This window comes from Pristiophorus japonicus, unplaced genomic scaffold (assembly GCF_044704955.1).
Source record: "Pristiophorus japonicus isolate sPriJap1 unplaced genomic scaffold, sPriJap1.hap1 HAP1_SCAFFOLD_359, whole genome shotgun sequence".
Lineage (NCBI taxonomy): Eukaryota > Metazoa > Chordata > Chondrichthyes > Pristiophoridae > Pristiophorus > Pristiophorus japonicus.
In genome coordinates this window covers 93,062-115,352 of record NW_027253424.1, presented here as the reverse complement: position 1 = coordinate 115,352, position 22,291 = coordinate 93,062, and the positions used below count along the sequence as shown (strand labels likewise).

The following is a 22,291-nucleotide window of genomic DNA, read 5'->3' as shown; positions in this document are numbered from 1 at the left end:
TGAATTGCTGCATTTGTTGAAAGAAGCAGGTTTTAAGGTAAATCCAAAGAAATCTCAAGTAGGCCAAGAGGAGGTGCAGTTTCTAGGTTTGACCATTGGAGCAGGAGAGAGAGCCTGAGAAAGGTAGTCCGGGAACTATCTGTTCCTTAGGACATATCTGGAGTACAATATACATAGATGACCTGGAGGAGGGGACAGAGTGTAGTGTAACAAAATTTGCAGATGACACAAAGAGTAGTGGGAAAGCGGGTTGTGTAGAGGACACAGAGAGGCTGCAAAAAGAGTTAGATAGGTTAAGCGAATGGGCTACGGTTTGGCATATGGAATACAATGTTGGCAAATGTGAGGTCATCCACCTTGGAAAAAAAAACAGTAAAAGGGAATATTATTTAAATGGGTAGAAATTCGGTGCAGAGGGACCTGGGGGTCATTGTGCATGTTTCCCAAAAGTTAGTTTGCAGGTAATCAGGAAGGCAAATGGAATGTTGGTCTTCATTGCGAGAGGGATGGAGTACAAAAGCAGGGAGGTCCTGCTGCAACTGTACAGGGTATTGGTGAGGCCGCACCTAGAGTACTGCGTGCAGTTTTGGTCACCTTACTTAAGGAAGGATATACTAGCTTTGGAGGGGGTACAGAGATGATTCACTAGGCTGATTCCGGAGATGAGGAGGTTACCTTATGATGATAGATTGAGTAGACTGGGTCTTTACTCGTTGGAGTTCAGAAGGATGAGGGGTGATCTTATAGAAACATTTAAAATAATGAAAGGGATAGACAAGATAGAGGCAGAGAGGTTGTTTCCACTGGTCGGGGAGACTAGAACTAGGGGGCACAGCCTCAAAATACGGGGGAGCCAATTTAAAACCGAGTTGAGAAGGAATTTCTTCTCCTAGAGGGTTGTGAATCTGTGGAATTCTCTGCCCAAGGAAGCAGTTGAGGCTAGCTCATTGAATGTATTCAAATCACAGATAGATAGATTTTTAACCAATAAAGGAATTAAGAGTTATGGGGAACAGGCGGGTAAGTGGAGCTGAGTCCACGGCCAGATCAGCCATGATCTAGATGGCCTACTCCTGTTCCTAATTCTTATGTTATATAAGGTCTTTCCTGGAAATAACGGGTTACTGCAGGGAATTTATCGAAGGATATGCAGCAATTGCAGCTCCTTTGTTGAGGCTTCTTAGGAAAGGAGTAGAGTGGGAATGGAGTGAGTTGTCAGGAAACATAGAAACATAGAAACCTAGAAAGTAGGTGCAGGAGTAGGCCATTCGGCCCTTCGAGCCTGCACCACCATTCAATATGTTCATGGCTGATCATACAACTTTAGTACCCCATTCCTGTTTTTTTCCATACCCTTGATCCCTTTAGCCGTAAGGGCCACATCTAACTCCCTTTTGAATACATGTAATGAACTGCCCTCAACAACTTTCTGTGGTAGAGAATTCCACAGGTTCACAATTCTCTGAGTTAAGAAGTTTCTCCTCATCTCGGTCCTAAATGGCTTACCATTTATCCTTAGACTGTTACCCCTGGTTCTGGACTTCCCCAACATCGGGAACATTCTTCCTGTATTTAACCTGTCCAATCCCGTCAGAATTTTATATGTTTCTATGATATCCCCTCATTCTTCTAAATTTCAGTGAATATAAGCCTACTCGATCCAATCTTTCTTCATATGTCAGTCCTGCCATCCCGGGAATCAGTCTGGTGAACCTTCGCTGCACTCCCTCAATAGCAAGCATGTCCTTCCTCAGATTAGGAGACCAAAACTGCACACAATACTCAAGGTGTGGTCTCACCAAGGCCCTGTACAACTGCAGTGAAACCTCCCTGCTCCTATACTCAAATCCTCTCGCTATGAAGGCCAGCATGCCATTTGCTTTCTTTACTGCCTGCTGTACCTGCATGCCTACCTTCAATGACTGATGTACCATGACACCCAGGTCTCATTGCACCTTCCCTTTTACTAATCTGTCATCATTCAGATAATAATCTGCCTTCCTGTTTTTGCCACCAAAGTGGATAACCTCACATTTATCTACATTATATTGCATCTGCCATGCATTTGCCCATTCACCTAACCTGTCCAAGTCCCCCAGCAGCCTCCTATCATCCTCCTCACAGCTCGCACTGCCACCCAGCTTAGTGTCATCTGCAAACTTGGAGATATTACGTTCAATTCCTCCGTCTAAATCATTAATGTATATTGTAAATTGCTGGGGTCCCAGCACTGAACCCTGCGGCACCCCACTAGTCACTACCTGTCATTCCGAAAAGGACCCGTTTATTCCCACTCTTTGCTTCCTGCCTGCCAACCAGTTCTCTATCCATGTCAATACATTACCCCCAATACCATGTGCCTTAATTTTGCACACCAATCTCTTGTGTGGGACCTTGTCAAAAAGCCTTTTGAAAGTCAAAATACAACACACCCATTGATTCTCCCTTATCAACTCTACTAGTTACATCCTCAAAAAATTCTCGAAGATTTGTCAAGCATGATTTCCCTTTCATAAACCCATGCTGACTTGGACCAATCCTGTCACTGCTTTCCAAATGCGCTGCTATTGCATCTTTAATAATTGATTCCAGCATTTTCCCCACTACCGATGTCATGCTAACCAGTCTATAATTCCCTGTTTTCTCTCTCCCTTCTTTTATAAAAAGTGGGGTTACATTCACTACCCTCCAATCCATAGGAACTGAACCAGAGTCCATGGAATGTTGGAAAATGACTACAAATGCAACTACTATTCCTAGGGCCACTTCCTTAAGTACTCTGGGATGCAAACTATCAGGCCCTGGGGATTTATCGGCCTTCAGTCCCTTCAATTTCCCTAACACCATTTCCTGACTAATAAGGATTTCCTTCAGTTCCTCCTTTTCGTTAGACCTTGTATTTCCAGAAGGTTATTTGTGTCTTCCTTAATGAAGACAGATCCAAAGTATTTGTTCAATTGGTCTGCCATTTCTTTGTTCCCCATTATAAATTCACCTGATTCTGACTGCAAAGGACCTATGTTGGTCTTCACTAATCTTTTTCTCTTCACATATCTATAGAAGCTTTTGCAGTCAGTTTTTATGTTCCCTGCAAGCTTCCTCTCATATTCTATTTTTCCCCTCCTAATTAAACCCTTTGTCCTCCTCTGCTGAATTCTAAATTTCTCCCAGTCCTCAGGTTTGCTGCTTTTTCTTCTTATGCCTCTTCCTTGGATTTATTACTATCCTTAATTTCTCTTGTTAGCCACGGTTGAGCTACCTTCCCCATTTTATTTTTACTCCAGACAGGGATGTACAATTGTTGAAGTTCATCCATGTAATCTATAAATGTCTGCCATTGCCTATCCACTGTCAACCCTTTACGTATCATTTTCCAGTCTATCCTAGCCAATTCACATCTCCTACCATCGAAGTTATCTTTCCTTAAGTTCAGGACCCTAGTCTTTGAATTAACACTGTCACTCTCCATCTTAATATCTTAATAAAGACACTGCTATCGAGGAGCGTGAAATATTAGATGAAATAGACATAGTGAGAGAGGGGGTATTAAAGGGTTTAGCAGCTTTGAAAGTGGATAGGTCCACAGTTCCGGATGAAATGTATCCCAGGCTGTTAAGCAAAGCAAAAGAGGAAATAGCAGAGGCTTTGACCATCATTTTACAATCCTCTCTGGCTTCAGGTGTGGTACCAGAGGACTGGAGGACTGCTAATGTGGTACATTTGTTTAAGAAGGGAGAAAGGGATAGACAAAGTAATTACAGGCCAGTCAACCTAACCTCAGTAGTGGGAAAATTATTGGAAAAAATCCTGAAGGACAGGATACATCTACATTTAGAAAGACACGGATTAATCGAGGACAGTCAGCATGGATTTGTTAAGGGAAGGTCCTGTCTGACTAACTTGATTGAATTTTTCGAGGAGGTAACCAGGAGTGTCGATGAGATGAGGGCAGTATCATGTAGTATATATGGATTTTAGCAAAGCTTTTATAAGGTCCCACATGGCAGACTGGTCACGAAAGTAAAAGCCCATGGGATCCAGGGGAAAGTGGCAAGTTGGATCCAAAATTGGCGCAGAAGCATGAAGCAAAGGGTAATGGTTGATGGGTGTTTTTGTGACTGGAAGGATGTTTCCAGTGGGGTTCCACAGGGCTCAATAGTAGGTCCCTTGCTTTTTGTGGTATACATCAATAATCTAGACTTGAATATAGGGGGTATGATTAAGAAGTTTGCAGATGATACAAAAACAGGCTGTGTGGTTGATAATGAAGAAAGCTGCGAACTGCAGGAAGATATCAATCAACTAGTCAGATGGGCAGAACAGTGGCAAATGGAATTTAATCCGGAGAAGTGTGAGGTAGTGCATTTGGGAAGAGTTAACAAGGAATGTGAACACACATTAAATGGTAGGACACTGAGAAGTGTAGAAGAACAAAGGGACCTGGGAGTGCATGTCCACAGATCCATGAAGGTAGCAGGCCAGGTAGATAAGGTGGTTAAGATGGCATAGGGAATGCTTGCCTTCCTTAGCCGAGGCATAGAATATAAGAGTAGGGGGGGTTATGCTTGAACTGTATAGAACACTAGTTAGGCCACAGCTGGGGTACTGCATAAGTTCTGGTCACCGCATTACAGGAAGGACGTGATTGCACTGGAGAAGGTAGGAGATTTACGAGGATGTTGCCGGTAGTGAAGAATCTTAGCTACGAGGACAGATTGGATAGACTGGGTTGGTTTTTCTTGGAACCGAGGAGCCTGAGGGGAGACCTCTTTGAGGAGTATACAATTATGAGGGTCCTAGTTATAGTGGATAGAAAGGGCCTATTTCCCTTAGCAGAGGGGTCAACAAGCAGGGGGCATAAATTTAAAGTAATTGGTAGAAGGTTTAGAGGGGATTTGAGGGGAAATGTCTTCACGCAGAAGGTTGTGGGGGTCTGGAACTCACTGCCTGAAAGGGTGGTAGAGGCAGAAACGCTCACCACATTTAAGAAGTACCTGGATGTGCACTTGAAGTGCTGTAACCTGCAGGGTTACGGACCTTGAGCTGGAAAGTGGGATTAGGCTGGATAGCCACTTGTTGGCCGGCTCAGACATGATGGGCCAAAATGGCCTCCTTCCGTGCTGTAAACTTCTATCATTCTATATAATGAGCACCATGCTGCCACCAGGAACCTCATCGAACAGTCTATCGGGGTGCTCAAACAATGGTTCCGATGCCTTGAATGCTCTGGCAGAGCCCTGCAGTACTCTCCTGATCGAGCTTTCCTTTTCGTTGTTGTGTGCTGCATGCTGCACAACCTGGCCATTGAGAAGGCCCAGTCATTGCTACCAGAGAATGCAGATCCATCTCAGAATGAGGAGAAGGAGGAGAAGCAGCAATGGAGGAGGGAGTGTGCCGATGTTGCTTTTGCAAGGGCGGTGTGTCAACGCCTCATTATGCAGCGTTTCCACTAAAGCACATATCATATGGCGATTGGGCTGGACTAACAAAGGGTTATGTGCACAGTGCAGAGCCTACCACTCTGCACGTGGCAAATGAAAAACATGACCAAATATGAACTTTAAAATGACCCATTTATTACAACCCCCAACAACACCCATAAGTACCCACAACCAACAACAACAACAATATATTTATCGAAATAACAATTTGCTATTCACAAATTATAACCCACAACCAGCATCAAGAATATATTTACAAAGTAATCATCTGACCATTTCTCTCCCGATCCCTTCGCCCCCATCCCTGCCCTACTGCTCCTCCTTAATGGGGCCCCAGTGCCTGCAGCAAGGCTGGTAGCAGGCTGCTCACTCTGCAACACATAGACTGCACATGGCCTTGCAGGACGCCCTCGACCAACTCTGGGCCTGGAAGGCCCGGCTGTAGGCTGCACCACCTCAGGCTGGGAGGCAGCAGTCTCGTATGACTGGGGCACTGACAGTGCCAAGTGCAATGGCGAAGTGGCAGTGCTGGAAACCAGAATGCTCTCATCCTGAGAGAGGACAGCACCTTCCATTTCAACCGACACACTGCCACTCCCCCTGGGCAGTACCTCAGCATCCAGAGCAATCTGCTGGAGAACAGATTTCTGGCCTGCTGCGGCACCGTGAGATCCCCATTGGACTGCGAGAAATCCAGAAACGATGGCAGCTGTCAGTGCTTGCGTAGCATCAATCTGAATGTCATCAAAGCAGACTGAGCCTGCATGAGAGCAGATTGAGATTGTATGCCACCAATCACTGACTCCATTACAGCAGTAAGCCATAGTGTGGCTTCAGCCTGTGCTGAAATAGCTGCTGCAACCTCACCCATGACACGCGGCATGAGGTTCGGGTCCCTAACATCTCTCTGCGAGTCTACCATCCTTTGGAAGCTGCCATGGATGAGCTCGAAGCTGTGCTGAGAGACGCACGCAATGCTGGAGGTGGGTTCATCCAAACCGCTAGCAAGTGCGTCCATGCATTTGGGCACCTTGCCATAGTACCCATAAGCTCACTGAGCATGCCCCCTGACCATCTGGCCATAGTCACCACATTGAGGTCCTCATCTGAGTCCTGCTGAGCAGAACTCACGCGCGAACTCACCCTCTGGGAAGCAGGCCTTCGAGATTCCCTTGCCTCATAGTGTTGCTGCATGCCACTGGGTCCCGGAGCATCACCCTCATCAAATCCCTGGAACATTGCCTCCTCCACCGACGTCGTCTCCCCATAGTTGGGGGTAGCTTGTTTGAGGTGACTGCATCTGTGCTGGTGTCTCCTGTCCTTCATCTTCATCTTCCTTGCCGCTCCCACTGGGAAGCTGAGGGACAGGCTGCTGCTGCGCTGGCTCATCATCTGAAAGCATAAAGGCACAAGAGTGTGGTTAAGTTCAGAGACGGGTGCAGGAAGGGAGCAGGGAATGAAGGTGTTTTATATGCAGACTATAGATATACTGTCTGTGTAGTCACTGCATAAATGCATAAGATGGAGACTTGTTTACCTGATGTACTGTCAATAAGGTTTACACTGTGTATATACTATGCTGGCACCACGAGAGGGTGCAACTGGTGGAGACCGGGGTTTCCTGCCCTGGTGGCAGGGGCTGTATAAAAGGGGAGCCACCATGCGGCTGCCTCACTCTGGAGTTACGAATAAAGGACCAAGGTCTCTACAGTTTGAGTACATCACATTGCCTCATGGAGTCATTCATAAGTGCATTACAGACATAACAACTGGTGACGAGAATACGGACTTTCACGCGATTATGGCTATCTATGGCACACTAAAAGACTTTGCAGAGGGTGATGATTGAGATGCCTTCATGGAAAGGCTCGAGCTATATTTCGTGGCAAACGACCTGGCAGGGGAGACGGACGCATCGGCGGAGAAGCGCAAGGCTATACTGCTGACCAGTTGTGGGCCCGAGGTCTACTGCCTCGTCAGGGACTTGCTGGCACCCATGAAGGCCAAGGATAAGACATACGATGAGCTGACAGAACTAATTCGCAAGCAACTAAAACCAAAAGAGAGCATCCTCATGGCCAGGCACAGATTCTACACTCACCGCAGAGTTGAGGGCCAGGAGATTGCAAAATATGCTGCCGACCTCAGGAGACTTGCGGCACCGTGTGATTTTGGCACGCACCTCAACTAAGCATTGCGAGACATCTTCGTTATTGGAATTGGCCACGAGGGCCTCCTTCACAAGCTATTATCTGCCGACACCACAGTCAACCAGCAGAAGGCCATCAGCATCAATCAGGTGTTCATGACCTCGACCTGCAGCACCAAGCAAATTATTTATCCTGTGGACTCAAACCCGGCAAGTAATGTACACAGAATGGTGCCTTTCACAGGCAAGACTGTAGAATGTGGTTCTGCCCAGGGCAGAGAGCACAGACCTCAGGGTTCCAGAACCCAGAGTCCACCAAGGGGTGCTAATCGAATAGCACCATGCTGGCGTTGTGGAGGAAACCATAGAGCTGACCAGTGTCGGTTTGCTGAGTACGTATGCAAAGCCTGTAACACGGAGGGCCACCTCCAGCGTATGTGTAAAAGAAACACGACTCACCATCCAGCAGAGGAGTCGGTAGATGACTTTGAATCCAGTGGGGAGTATGATGATTTGGCCAGAGAGGCAGCTCAGCCCCAAGAAGAAATTATGGAGTGTGTACCTGCACCACCGATTGTCCTCCAGTGAAGATGGAAGTCGAGATAAACGGCGGTCCAGTCTTCATGGAAGTGGACACGGGAGCGAGCCAGTCAGTGATGAGCCAGGATGCCTTTAAGAGACTATGGAACGGAAAACGACCCGAGCTGGTTCCAGTACAGGAAAAGTTGCGCACCTACACCAAGGAGCTGATCCCAGTCCTTGGTAGTGTGGATGTAAGTGTAACCCATAATGGCATGGTGCACAAGTTACCTCTGTGGATTGTTGTAGGTGATGGTCCAATGCTACTCTGAAGAAGGTGGATGGGGAAGATCCAGTGGAAATGGGAAGACCTCTTCACTCCAGCAATCGATATCCCCCGTGCTCAGAGGCAGAACAAAACCTCACCTTCACTTGGGCCAGGCACCAGAGAACAGACAAGCGCAGCACTTGAGGCACAAACCGTCCATCACGACTGCATGGCAATGAACCGACCGGAATGACCTAAAAGTACCTTCCCAGCTCCAGTGGCAGGACTCCTGGGGAGGAAGATCGAATTCACAGGCGCTCTTCCAGCTTTTGTAGCAGAAGCGCGGGAGAGAAGGATCAAGGCAGTCGACCTCAAGGACAGAGGCAAGATGGCGTCCCTGCTGCAGCGAGGTGCAGCATGTCTGAAAAAAAAAGATGGCCGCAGCAATACCACGAGGTGCAACACTGAGGGACCAACACGTGGTGTCTAACAAAGGATTTGATTGGGGTAAAGCCAGCAGGGTTCTCTTAAAGGAGACCTGCAACCAACTGAACTTAAAGAGACATTGTATGCATGGCATCACTGTAACGAACCGATTAAGATTGTGAACAAAATGTTGTTGCGAGATGTTGGTACAATTCCTAATGTAAAGAACAAAATGTTGTTGCGAGATATCCGGAATAGAGGGTCCCCTAAAGTAGCAAGCGAGCGTATTTAGGAGGGTAAAGGTGCTGATCCTGATGCCCTGCCCCAAGTGTCACCACAAGTTATAGGTCAGCGACCTCAGGAGGGTGAAGGCACTGATCCTAATACCCTGCCCCAGGTCTATCCCACGCTGCAGGCACCCAATGGCACTATTTGCCACAGACCTGGCAACGAAAACAGCACCAATACGTGCAGTCGGCCGTCGTTGCCCACCACCCGGGTGAAGACGGCGCAGCCCCCAGACCCAGTCGCTACCTCGGCCATGTCCGGGAGCATAAGGTCCGAACCAACAAGTTCCCCAAACGGGACCTGGAACAGCCAGGTTCCCAACGCCATTAGAGAGCAGGCAGAAGATTCTGCAGCCCTCAAAGGAGGACAGAGAGGCCACACACATCTGTGGCTCTGCCCACCACTAGGCAATGGCAAAGGTACTGAATCCTGGCAAGGTGAGCGAACCAAGCCCACCCCGCTAGGAGGGGACGCAGCGCCACCATCAGACGACTAGGACTCTGTCCGGTTGCTCTGGAACCAACGACCTCACATACCTGTACTGCTACCTCAGTACTGACCATGACTGATCCATGAATGCAATCTACCCAATCCTGGCGCACGACCGTAAAATGTAACGAATGTAAGTCACTGAACCAAGGTGTCACGATACAAACTTTTTTTCTTCCTTTCTTTGTACTTGCACTGTGTCTGATCCTGTATGTTAATGTAACGGGCCTGCTGCACTATCTCGCTGTGGGGGCGGGGGTGGGGTGGAAATGGATGTATGTAGCCATGGACATACACATGGATCACACCCAGAACCTACTGGAACCTCCACTGCATCATCGAACCATCCAAACAGGTAACCACTACCCAACATTGTGGCAAAAGGACTTGGGGATTTACAGGGAGAGAGCCAAGCCAAAGCACAGCCAAGGTGCAAGGGCTTTGGCACTTAAGTCTGGGGAGAGCTAAGCCAGAGCACATAGTACAAAGTTAATCTGCACAAAGGACTTGGGGGAGAGTGATGGTATATATGCAGACTATAGACATACTCTCTGTGTAGTCACTGTATAAGTGCATAAGATGGAGAGTTGTTTACTTGATGTACTGTCAATAAGGTTTACACTGTGTATATACTATGCTGGCACCACTAGAGGGTGTAACTGGTGGAGACCGAGGTTTCCTGCCCTGGTGGCAGGGGCTGTACGAAAGGGGAGCCACCATGCGGCTGCCTCACTCTGAAGTTACGAATAAAGGACCAAGGTCACTACAGTTTAAGTACAACACATTGCCTCGTGAAGTCATTCATAAATACATTATAGACATAACAGAAGGCACTACACTTTAATGCAAAATGGGAAAGGCTTGTGGTTTGAGGCGGAATTGGCATGAGGGAAAGGGGAGAGGAGAGGAACATACCATTGCTGTCCCCATGGGGGTCGGGGTGGTTGTGTGCTGCAGCTCCTATGACTTGTGGGCCGATGATCTCCTGGACTCATTGTTTCAGGTCAGTGAGGGGCCTCAGGTCTGTCCTTTCTTGCTCCTGTCTATTGTGTGCCAGTTTGGCCTGCAAGAAAAAAAAGCCTTTAAGTGACTGTGCAGCACATGTGGTTGTCACGTGCATACCGTAGTTGAATAGCTGTAAATGTAGGCAAGTGTTGAGATGTGGATGTGACTTTTAGCAGTTGAACACATTTTGTGTGCGAGTGCTGGGATGTGGCATTTGAGAGTCTCTACAAATAATTGTGTTGACATTGTGGCATGCAGAGGTTGTGGAAGAAAGTACTCACACTGACCACCGAGTGACGTCATTGCATCACTGTCCTGTCCAGCACGCTCCTGGAAGACACATATTGTGCTACATCCCTCCATAGACGCCCGTAGGTGGCTAGCATTGGCCTCCTACCAGTCTCAGGGAACATAGTCGCCTCTCCACCGCCTCCACAAGTGCCTGAAGGGCATCATCGCTAAAGTGCATGGCGCGCAGACTTCGTACCTGAGCAGCCATGTTGCTCCTTCAACACCAACAGCAAAGATGGAATGGTGAGTTTGAGGTTGTGTGGCATCATAGCCCCTCCCCTTAAAGGTCCAGTTGGAGCCAGCATGTCTGATGAGTCTGGACACGAGCACAGCTGAAATTGATTGGCGCTAAAGGTAGGGCTGTGCTTGGCGATACTATCGCCCTAAGACGTGTGCAGCACTTGATTTGGTGCTACAATCCCCTCTTAGAGCGGTAAAAATCAATTTTCCAATTGCCCGTGCTAAATTTTCCAATTGCTCAGCGCTAAATTTAACGCCCAGGCGATGTTAGCGCCTCAAAATGATCGATAATCAATTTCCCCCCATATATTTGAAATGATTATCCTTAATATTAAATCACGTCATGGCCTTGCACTCCCCGTAACCTCCTCTCGCTACACTACTTCCTCCAAACTCTCCATTCCTTTGACATCAGCCTCTTGTGCATCCATCACTCCCTCCCTTTGCCCCATCATTGTAACTTCTGCTGCATGGGTCCCACTGTCTGAAATTCTCTACCTCTCCATCTTCCTATTCCCTTTAAGGCCCTCCTTAAAACTTGGCCACCTCCTAAATCTCTGTTGACTCAGTGCCTGTTTTCCTCACACCTCTGAAGCACCGGAGAATGTTTTAATATTTTAATGGCGTTTTATAAATGTTAAATAAAAATTGCTAGCTAATGCTGTTGTTTTGGGTTTTTTATGTAACACTAGCTTTTATTGTGAATTTGTATTGTTAAGGAAAATGTGTTCTGTCCCAATAAAGCCAAACTGGTTTATAATCCCAGAGCCAAAAGTGCCACTGGAGGTTCATATTTCCAGAAGGCGTTGCTGCCCTGGAAGGCCCATCTAGTGCAATCTATTAGCCATGAGAATCTTCTTATCAGCTTTTTACTGATGTGGGGAACCTGTAAACCCATGATGAGATGCATACACTTGCATACATGTCAAGTGCTGAGCTTCAATGTCCTAAAGTCCGCAGGGCTGAGCATCACAGCTTAGTTGCTCAGAAGCACTTGCCCAGAACCTCCACAGCTAACCCAGCAAAATTTACAGGGTCAGGGGTCAGCTTCTTCATTTCCATGGCAATGGCAGGTGTCAGTGCCACTAGGGATGTATTTTGGGTGCCCAACTGCTGAAGGGACCATAGAGTTTAGCTGAACACTGGTGATCCAGGTGATGTCATGGTGACAATCTGCACCCAGCAACACCCTTAGTATGGGGCCTGCTTTAAAATATATATTTTTAATTATTATTATTTTCTTTGCGGGTCTAGGCTAAGATCCCAGGCTGGGTCCTCACACGGACTATTGGTGAGTCAGGCGTATCTTTGTTCAACCTACGGTGGGTCCCTTTGATGGTTAGAGACGCAGGAACCCAAATGTAAGGTTTGCCCACCCCAAAACTTGTTCTGTACTGCATTGATGGTGAAGTTCCACCCTCAAAAGGCCAATTAGAAACTCCAATGCAAGGCCCATCATACCTGGCATAATTTACAGCCCTTCCGGTGGACTCATGTCAAAGTTATGGTGGGAATGTGCTGGCAGGACTGGATTTTCACACACCATTTGTCTGTTGTATTGTCACATCCAAGCTGTATATTCATGTCACATGTATTGCCCTAACTGCACTGCAATAATAATGTACTCTCTGTTGATTCATGTGCTCTGTTCAGGAGTGCAGAGGCCACGGCTGGAATCTTCCCAGCCCTGCAAGTGTGGATTTGGAAGTGGGCCCACTGTCAAAATGGCCCTGATTGACAGCGGGTCAGGATCTCACTCGGAACCCACCTCCATGTGAATTTCTCACCTGTCAGATCTGCATTCGGATAGCAGTCCGTCAGCAAGGGGCAGGACAAGTAATTAACATTATTAAAGGTATTAAATTGCTAGTTAAGAGGTTTAAAAGCAGGCATTTACAATTTTACCAACCTTTTGACAGGTTTGCCGTCCCTCGTGTTTCACGCCAGGTTCTCAGTACTCTATTGCTTTGGCTAGTTGACAGCTGCAGAAGTGGTATAAAAGCTACCATTTCACAGCTGTTCACTTTCCAATGTCAGAAGCTGAAGCTTTCAGGTTTTGGAAGAGACTTTTGAGCTGTATGCACTTTGGAAGTGCTTGCAGTGAACTCTCTATTCACTGTCACCTCTTTGGAGCAATCTCTCTCATCATTGACATGTCAGGGGAGCTTGGGGTGTGGGTTCGAATCCACACTCCCCTGAGGTTCTGTACGTGTGATTTATGAGGGTGGGTGAGTAACGAGGCACCAGACACAGTGGGTAAGAGTACAAAATGGCTAATGTTGTTTATTTAGAATAGTAAACACAAAGATAGAGGGCATAGGAAGAGGTCGTAAATAACAGTAATGGCACAATCTCACTCAACAACACGAAAAATTCTCGCGACAGGGAAGGGGAAGATAAGAGGTTGAAACATTCCACCCACACACAACCCCACCTCCCACTTCCACCCTTCTTACCAATTCCTATCCTAAATTGAGTCTGTGAGGGGGTTTGGGCGATACTCACAATCCTATCAACTCAGGGGTTCTGGGGGCATTTATTTCAGCTCGGGGTCCCTCTGGGGCGGGTTTTACGTTGTTGGTCGGTTCGGTTTTCCTCCTCGATGTTGTGTCGGTTTCTTCTAATTACCTCTCGGTTGGCTCCTAAGCAAAAAAGCTGCTGGAGTTAAGCATTCCTTCCCCAGAGCGAGGGCCTGTCAAGAGCTGACTCAACTCGCCTTTAACTCAGCTCAACCACAACGAAAACTGACTCCCATCTTCTTAACTCAACCCTACAACTCAATGCAAAAAGCTGACTCCAACCTCCAACCTCCTTGTGTGTTTTTGCAGCTTTTCTCATAGTCCGTTCATCTTCACGCCAAAACTGCATGCCATTGTCTTGGGTCTTCCATGAATAAAATGGGGTGTGAATGGCAGTTCGATGTGTATCGATCTGTCTGGAATGGGAGATTAGCCACACCTCCTGTATCCTGTCACTCGCTGATGGGGTGAATGAAGATGATTGTTCACTATCTCGACAGAGGTGCCACTCTGTCTGGGCTGGCCAAAATGATTGCATCAGACCTGTGGGCCTTTGCTTAATTATTCAAATTGATACCCTTTGTGTTGCCTTGTGTATTACTGGGGAGATTTTGCCTGGACATGTTGCCTCTTCTGTGAGGGTTTTACACGAAAAGCTGGAGAAATGTTGTTTTAAAAATATAAAGTTGGCTTGTATCCATTTTCCTGGAAGAACCGAATATACACTCTTCCCCCTTACGGTAGCTGGCTTATCCCCCGTCCGGTTCCGTGCCCCTGCAACACTGTCTGTTACTGTACAGGGTGGCCAGAGTCCCATCATCCTCTGCAGTTTACAGGCTGTTGGCTGCAGTTGGTCATTTTAAACATGGTATCTTCCCATTCTCCCTGCCACATGTCTCCGTGGTTGGTTTTGCAGAACCTTACAGTCCCCCGTTAAAACACTCTGTCTCAGGGTGTTTTCAAAATGTGAAGCAAAACCTTTTCCCTCTCACAGAGCCAATCTTGCCCAAATCTTACCTAAACCCACGATAAAACATTAAAATACACCAATGGTATTCATACATTTGGAATCAATACAATACTGAAAATGTAAAAATGCTTCTCAACCAATACCCTTCACCAAAATCATAATAGTACATAGTATCACACATCATAGTATTACAGATAGGGAGGTACGGACCTTTTACAAGGTACAGACTTTTCTTCACAGTGCAATACATTCGGCTCGTACAATCAGTCCCGTCATACTGCATAGATTTTGCTAGCCCTCCCTTTTCGTTTGGCCTTTGACTTGGCCTCCCGTATAGCTTTCTCAATTTTTAAATGACGGCCCTTTCTCCTAAGCTGGCAGCGGATCGGCAGCAAATCAGCTACGATCATCAGCTGTGCCGCTACCAGGGCGTGAGAGAGGATGCGGTCCCAGGCCGGGACCTCTACGTCCAATCCCCAATCCCACCAGGGCCTTGAATTTAAGTCAGCTAACTGGGCTCACAATTTTACTGTTTTTTTTTGTTGTAGGGTGAAATAACGTTTCTGGGAATTTTGTGCTGCTTTGAACAGATCTGTCAGGTGCTCTGGTAAAAATGGAATGTGGTATCTGAAATGTGCTACATAATTGTCCATGCTATTAATCATTGATGCACCGGTGTTGAAACCGGTAAAAACATAATTCCAGATCCCTCTTCTGTGTATTTTTTGGTTTGACGTTGTCTTTGGGTTGTAGACGGTACAGCAAAGTTCAGTCAGGGCTGTGGGCAGGGGCTGTCTGGGGCGTGCGCTTAACTTGGTGGCGTGGATGGAGCTGGGATGGCTTACTATGCATGCGACCATGCTCCGGTCCCATCCCATCCCCTCCCCTTCATCCTGCCACTGTCGGGTGAATGCTATGGAGATGCCTGCTGGACATATCTTCTCTGATCCCCACACACACTCCTAACTCCGCCTCCCACCATTTATCCCAACACACACTCACTCCCCTCTGAGTGCCCGTGATGGTCAAATAGCCAAAATCGAGCTCGTAGAATGTCCTGAACATTTCTCAAAGGAGAGCTGTTTCTCGAAGGTGCTGTTGTCGAGTCTCTCCCAATCTGCAGCCGGGTTTCCCATGTCCTTGCTCAGCTTCCTGAGCCACCACCACCTTCCCACTGGGATGTGCCCCTTACAGGTCAGGCGAACCCTCTTCCCAACCACTACCCTAACCCGGGATGCGGTCACCTCAATGCTGGGGCAGGAGACTGATGCTTCCCCATACGTGACCCCGGGGTGGTTGGAGTATCTCGTGGAATTGGACCCCAACCACCCTGGCCACCTTCCCCTGTGGGTATATATTGCGGTCCCCTCTACCCCTGGTGTCCCTTCTCCTGTGGTGACAGTCGGTGCCTGCCCCCTGAGCATCCAAAAATAATGGCAGCAGTCCCAACAGCTCTGCCAGCAGGGACCATGCTCTTCCTCCAAATCGGAGAATAGCAGCAAGTCGTCCACATACTGGACTAGCTGTCTGGGTCTGCTGAACTCTTTCAGGCAGTTGGCCATGCATTGATGAAAAATGCTTGGGAAGCCCTGGGGAAGACAGTTCCAGGTATATTGCTGTCCTTTGAATGTAAAGGCGAATTTGTACTGGTCCTCCCACCGGGTGTTCTCCCACCGGGGTGTGAATGGCACTTCGATGTGTATCGATCTGTCTGGAATGGAAGATTAGCCACACCTCCTGTATCCTGTCACTCGCTGATGGGGTGAATTATGATTGTTCACTATCTCGACAGAGGTGCCACTCTGTCTGGGCTGGCCAAAATGATTGCATCAGACCTGTGGGCCTTTGTTTAATTATTCAAACTGATACCCTTTGTGTTGCCTTGTGTTTTACTGGGGTGATTTTGCCTGAACATGTTGCCTCTTGTGTGAGGGTGTTACACAAAAAGCTGGAGAAATGTAGTTTTAAAAATATAAAATTGGCTTGTATCCATTTTCCTGGAAGAACCGAATGTACTCTTCCGCCTTACGGTAGCTGGCTTATCCCCCGTCCGGTTCTGTGCCCCTGCAACACTGTCTGTTACTGTACAGCGTGGCCAGAGTCCCATCATCCTCCACGGTTTACAGGCTGTTGGCTGCAGTTGGTCATTTTAAACATGGCATCTTCCCATTCTCCCTGCCACGTCTCCGTGGTTGGTTTTGCAGAACCTTACAGACAGGGCATTTCTGTCATCTCAAACTTACCTGCCATCTATTCCAGCAGCATCGGTGCCCTTGAATAAATCTCACCTTGACACTTACAGTCCCACCACAATCAGCCCAAACACTATCACTAAACACACCAGCATCACTACCAACACCAACCTTCTCCACAATCACCTGATGCTGCACAGGACACAGGGCATCAGCACTCAACCACATTGCTTCCCGGGAGGCCAGTGATGGCCTCACCATGGCCACATTTACTTCACTTCATGCTGTACATTCTGACTGCCCCATGATGCTCCAGGTTGGCACCACCCCACACCAGTTCTGCAAAGCGTCCCTGCAATGTTCAACCCATTCCTTTCACTCATCACCATTGTGAGAACCCTCGAGAAGATGCACGGTCACTTGCTCTTACCATTCCAAGCACCAACAGAAATCAGCCTCCCGCATTACTTAAGATAGTGAATTAGAGGGGTCTGTACTGAGTGATTGCAAGGTATAAGCCAGCAGGTGGTGAAGCCAAGGACAGTCCAGGAAAGAACTCAGCACAATGCTAGCTCACTTCCTAGCTCTGCTGAAGAGAACATAGATAGAGGAGGGAATTACCATTTTTTTTGCTTTACATTCTCTTACAGCCTCTCCATTAAAAAAATTCTATAAAGTTTACCTGCAGTTTTTGAAATTTGACCTCTAGCTTTGCTTCTAATAATTTTTAAAACTCGGCAAAAACTGCGACAAGCTGAAGAAAAATATTCCATCAGTGCACCTAACTGAACAGTACTGATGTATCCTGGGTTGCACTTCAAAAGTACTGAGGTTGTGAAAGTGCAAATACAAGTTATTTTGTATTCAGATTGTCCAGTTACAGCGTATCAAATTTATGTAGAAATTTCCATTATAAATACGGGCACAGGAATTTATAATGGAAATAGCTGACTCAAAGAATGTTCCAGACTTCTGAAACTCGAAAGACAGACAAAAACTGCAACCTTAAAACAGTGCCTTGTAACTTTATGGAACCAACTAAGCCATTAACCTGGCATTTCTCACCAGGATCCTGCAAGCTAGATGCTCACAGATTTGCTTGGTCTTTATAGGTGTGTGAATTACTTGAGTTAGGGATGAGAGTGAGCAACCCTCAAATTAGCTCATACTTCTCCAAGTTCTCAGTCAGTCACTCTGTCCCTGGTGATAGATTCCAGTAATGTTCCCACAACTGATGTTAAACTGACAGGTCTGTTGTTTACTGGTTTCTGCTTCGCTCCCTTCTTAAATAATGCAGTGACAGTTGCAAGTTTCCAATCCAAAAGTCACAATTACCAAATCGAGAGATTTAAAATTAATCCAAAAGCCCAAAAATCGGGGCCCGATTTAGATTCGAAGGTACATTTTTTTATTTTACCCCCAGGTACACAAAGTTGTAGTGCCACGGAGGTCTCAATGTCCAAGTACAATTCTACCAGCCAAATGCTGCCTCCTTCAAAGGCTGCTTGTTGACGATGATTACTGGTGGGACTAGGTTACTACATTCTGCAAGACATTTAACACATTTACTATTAAAAAAATTATAAATGTGATAAAAAACTTATCTAGAATAAATTTCAATAGCATTATATTTTGACTGCTCAAAAAACTAGACATTCTTCAACATAGTTAGTATCAATACACTATTTGCCACAAACATCTAGTATTTTGTACACAAAGTTTTATCATATCAATCATGTCAACAATATAATTACACATTTTTTCACAGAGAATAACTGCTCTGAAGATGCATGTATCAGCAATTTATACCCTGCAGTTCCAAAGGTTGTAATTGCAAAGTGATTCAGTCACTGTACATAATACTCTTGGTGCCATTCAAGAGGTTAACTGGAACTGATTATTTTGGGGGGTGCGGGTGTACAACAGTTAAGATGAAACTTCCTGACACCTTGGCCCATGTGTATAATTTTCACGTTTGCTTTAGTGGAGCTGGGATATTTGCAGATGCTTGTTCAAGATAGGCCAACGGTCCTTGAGCCAGGTCAGCTGATTTTTTGGGCTGTACATTAATATCTTCCAAGACTTGTTGCCAGTGGCGCAGCTTACTTAGGTGCTTCTGGATCAAGGCCTCCTTTCTCTGTAGCTCATTTTTCAATTCTGAAACATCCTGTAAAACAATATTAAAACAAATTAAGAACCTTTCCCAAAAAAGTGAATTCAATGCTTAGACTTTAAAAAGGCACAATGTGGTCAGAAATTTATAGTTAATAAAATATACATTGAGGCAAAAGTTTCTGAAAAAAACAGTTGAGCAGTGCCAAGCAGTGGAACTGGTAGGTCCATGGCACACATGCCGCTTGCAATTGTTAAGTTAATAGTAGCATTTGGAAAAGTGTAGGCCACCCCACTGAGCAAGGGATGGGGGGAAAATGGATGCAAGAACCAGTGATACAACAGTTAACATAGTTAAGCTACTCGCTGGGTTTTTTGCCTTTGAAAAGTGCAAGAAAGTTCTGCACGAAATATTTTTTTTTAAGAGAAAGAGCAAGAGACACACACAAAGCGCAAGTGCGCACGAGGGAGGGAGACTAAGAGCCCGAGGGAGGGAAACGGTGCGTGCCCCCGAGGGAGGGAGAGAGAAAGAAAAGGAGAATGTACAAAGAGAAAACACACAGGGCAATGATGCAATAAACAAGGGTGCCCCAACTGCAATGTAGAAGTTGTTGCGATCTGACCCCTGAAGCACTATCTATAATAGTCAAATGGTTCCAAAGACCATTGGCATCACACTTTTCCCAACCTGTGTGCAGTCACTCCACCAGTCTGCCACACATTTTCCCTCAGTTGAAGTACTTTGTTGCCTGGAGAACCACAGTAACGGTGAAGCAGGATTTGGACACCAGAATTGATTAATATAGGAACAGGAGTAGGCCATTTAGCCCCTCGAATCTGTGCTGCCATTCAATGAGATCATTGCTGATCTGTGACCTAACTCCATAAACCCACCTTTGCCCCACATCCCTTCATACCTTTGGTTAACAAATATATATCAATCTCAAATTGAAAATTAACAATTGATCTAGCATCGAGTGCTATTTGCAGAAGAGAACTCCAAACTTCTACCACCCTGTGTGTGTAGAAGTGTTTCCTAACTTCACTTCTGAAAGGCCTTGCTCTACCTTTAGGCAATGTCCCCATGTCCTCGACTCCCCAACCAGCGGAAATCGTCTTTCTCTTATCCCCTTAATATCTTGAAACCTTCAATCAAATCACACGTAACCTTCTAAATTCCAGGGACTATCACCCTAGTTTGTGTAATCCCTCCTTGTATTTAATCCTTAGAATCCTGGTATTATTCTGGTAAATATATGCTGCACTCCATCCAAGGCCAATATATCCTTCTTAAGGTGTTGTGCCCAGACACAATCCAACAAGTATTTCTCTTTCATAAAAGATTATATAGGCTAATAAGAAAAGCCAGCACTTCTGCCATCATTTTATATCCAGAAATTAATAACTCCATTCAGCTTTATTGTGGATCCTAGTAATAAAATACCCATGACTCAATCCCCAATTGATTTTTCCGTCGAGACAACTTATCCAGAAAGAGGAAAGAGAAAAGAGAAATATTAAACCACAGAAAATAAAGTCCCTTCACCTCTTTTATGACTTGTTCAGGTTTTTGAACAGCAAGCTGTAGCCTCTTCTGAAGAAAGAAGCACTCCGTTTGTCTGGCAACATCCAAAAACTTTTGAATGCATTGCTCTACACCTGTGGCAAAATAAATGAAGACATTCACAAAAAATATGCCATGTTGTTGGAAATTTCATAATTTGAATCGAAATGCATCTAAATCTGCATCAATAGCAGAACTGAAAAGTGAAAAATGCCATAAGATGGTAATAAGATAAACTTTCTAATAATTTAGTTATCTTTGAGGCTCACACCCTTTTTGCTAGATAAATCTCTTCCATATGCCTCCATTCAAAGCCTGTCCTGCTGTGATATGTTGACCAAGCGAGGAATCAGTGCTTTTCTTGCTCGAGGAAAAGATGTCAAGGAACTGCGACTAGCAAGCAAGCTTCCATACAATCACAATCACTAAGGAGGTGGTACTCAGTAAGATAATGGGACTAAAGGCAAATAAATCCCTTGGACCTGATGGTTTGCATCCTAGGGTCTTAAGAGAAGTAGCAGCAGGGATTGTGGATGCATTGGTTGTAATTTACCAAAATTCCCTGGATTCCGGGGAGGTCCCAGCAGATTGAAAAACTGCAAATGCAAAAAAGGAGGAAAACAAAAAGCAGGAAACTATAGACCAGTTAGCCTAACATCCGTGGTTGGGAAAATGTTGGAGTCCATTATTAAAGAAGCAGTCGCAGGACATTTGCAAAAGCATAATTCGGTCAGGCAGAGTCAGCATGGATTTCTGAAGGGGGTCATGTTTGACAAATTTGCTGGAATTCTTTGAGGATGTAACGAACAGGGTGGATAAAGGGGAACCAGTGGATGTGGTGTATTTGGACTTCCAGAAGGCATTTGACAAGATGCCACATAAAAGGTTACTGCACAAGATAAAAGTTCACAGGGTTGGGGGTAATGTATTAACATGGATAGAGGATTGGCTAGCGAACAGAAAACAGAGAGTAGGGATAAATGGTTCATTCTCGGGTTGGCAATCAGTAACTAGTGGGGTGCTGCAGGGATCAGTGCTGGGACCCCAACTATTTACAATCTATATTAATGACTTGGAAGAAAGAACCGAGTGTAACGTAGCCAAGGTTGCTGACGATACAATTATGGGAGGAAAAGCAATGTGTGAGGAGGACACAAAAAATCTGCAAAAGGACATAGACAGGCTAGGTGAGTGGGCAAAAATTTGGCAGATGGAGTATAATGTTGGAAAGTGTGAGGTCATGCACTTTGGCAGAAAAAAAAAATCAAAAAGCAAGATATTATTTAAATGGAGAAAAATTCCAAAGTGCTGCAGTACAGTGGGACCTGGGGGTACTTGTGCATGAAAACACAAAAGGTTAGTATGCAGGTATAGCAAGTGATCAGGAAGGCCAATGGAATCTTGATCTTTATTGCAAAGGGGATAGAATATAAAAGCAGGGAAGTCTTGCTAGTTATACAGGGTATTGGTGAGGCCACACCTGGAATACTGCACACAGTTTTGGTTTCATTTACGAAAGGATATTCTTGCTTTGGAATCAGTTCGGAGAAGGTTCACTAGGTTGATTCCGGAGATGAGGGGGTTGACTTATGAGGAAAGGTTGAGGAGGTTGGGCCTCTACACATTGGAATTCAGAAGAACGAGAAGTGATCTTATCGAAATGTCTAAGATTACGAGGGGGCTTGACAAGGTGGATGCAGAGAGGATGTTTCCACTGATAGGGGAGACTAGAACTAGGGGGTATAATCTGAGAATAAGGGGCCGCCCATTTAAAATTGAGATAAGGAGGAATTTCTTCTCTCAGTCGGTTGTAAATCT

At 45.9% G+C, this 22,291-nt stretch overlaps 1 protein-coding gene across 1 annotated transcript in view; it reads right to left on the bottom strand.

Moving 5' to 3' along the window:
- Positions 1 to 13,373: 13,373 nt before the first annotated feature.
- Positions 13,374 to 22,291, bottom strand: part of LOC139250256 (mediator of RNA polymerase II transcription subunit 28-like) — a 36,871-nt gene continuing 27,953 nt past the window's right edge. The window contains exons 3-4 of the mRNA XM_070872758.1: positions 20,456 to 20,568; positions 13,374 to 18,964 (exon numbers count right to left, since the gene is read on the bottom strand). Of these exons, the coding sequence (XP_070728859.1) occupies positions 18,767 to 18,964; positions 20,456 to 20,568 (311 nt within the window). The 3' untranslated portion in view covers positions 13,374 to 18,766. The remainder of the gene's footprint in view (positions 18,965 to 20,455; positions 20,569 to 22,291) is intronic.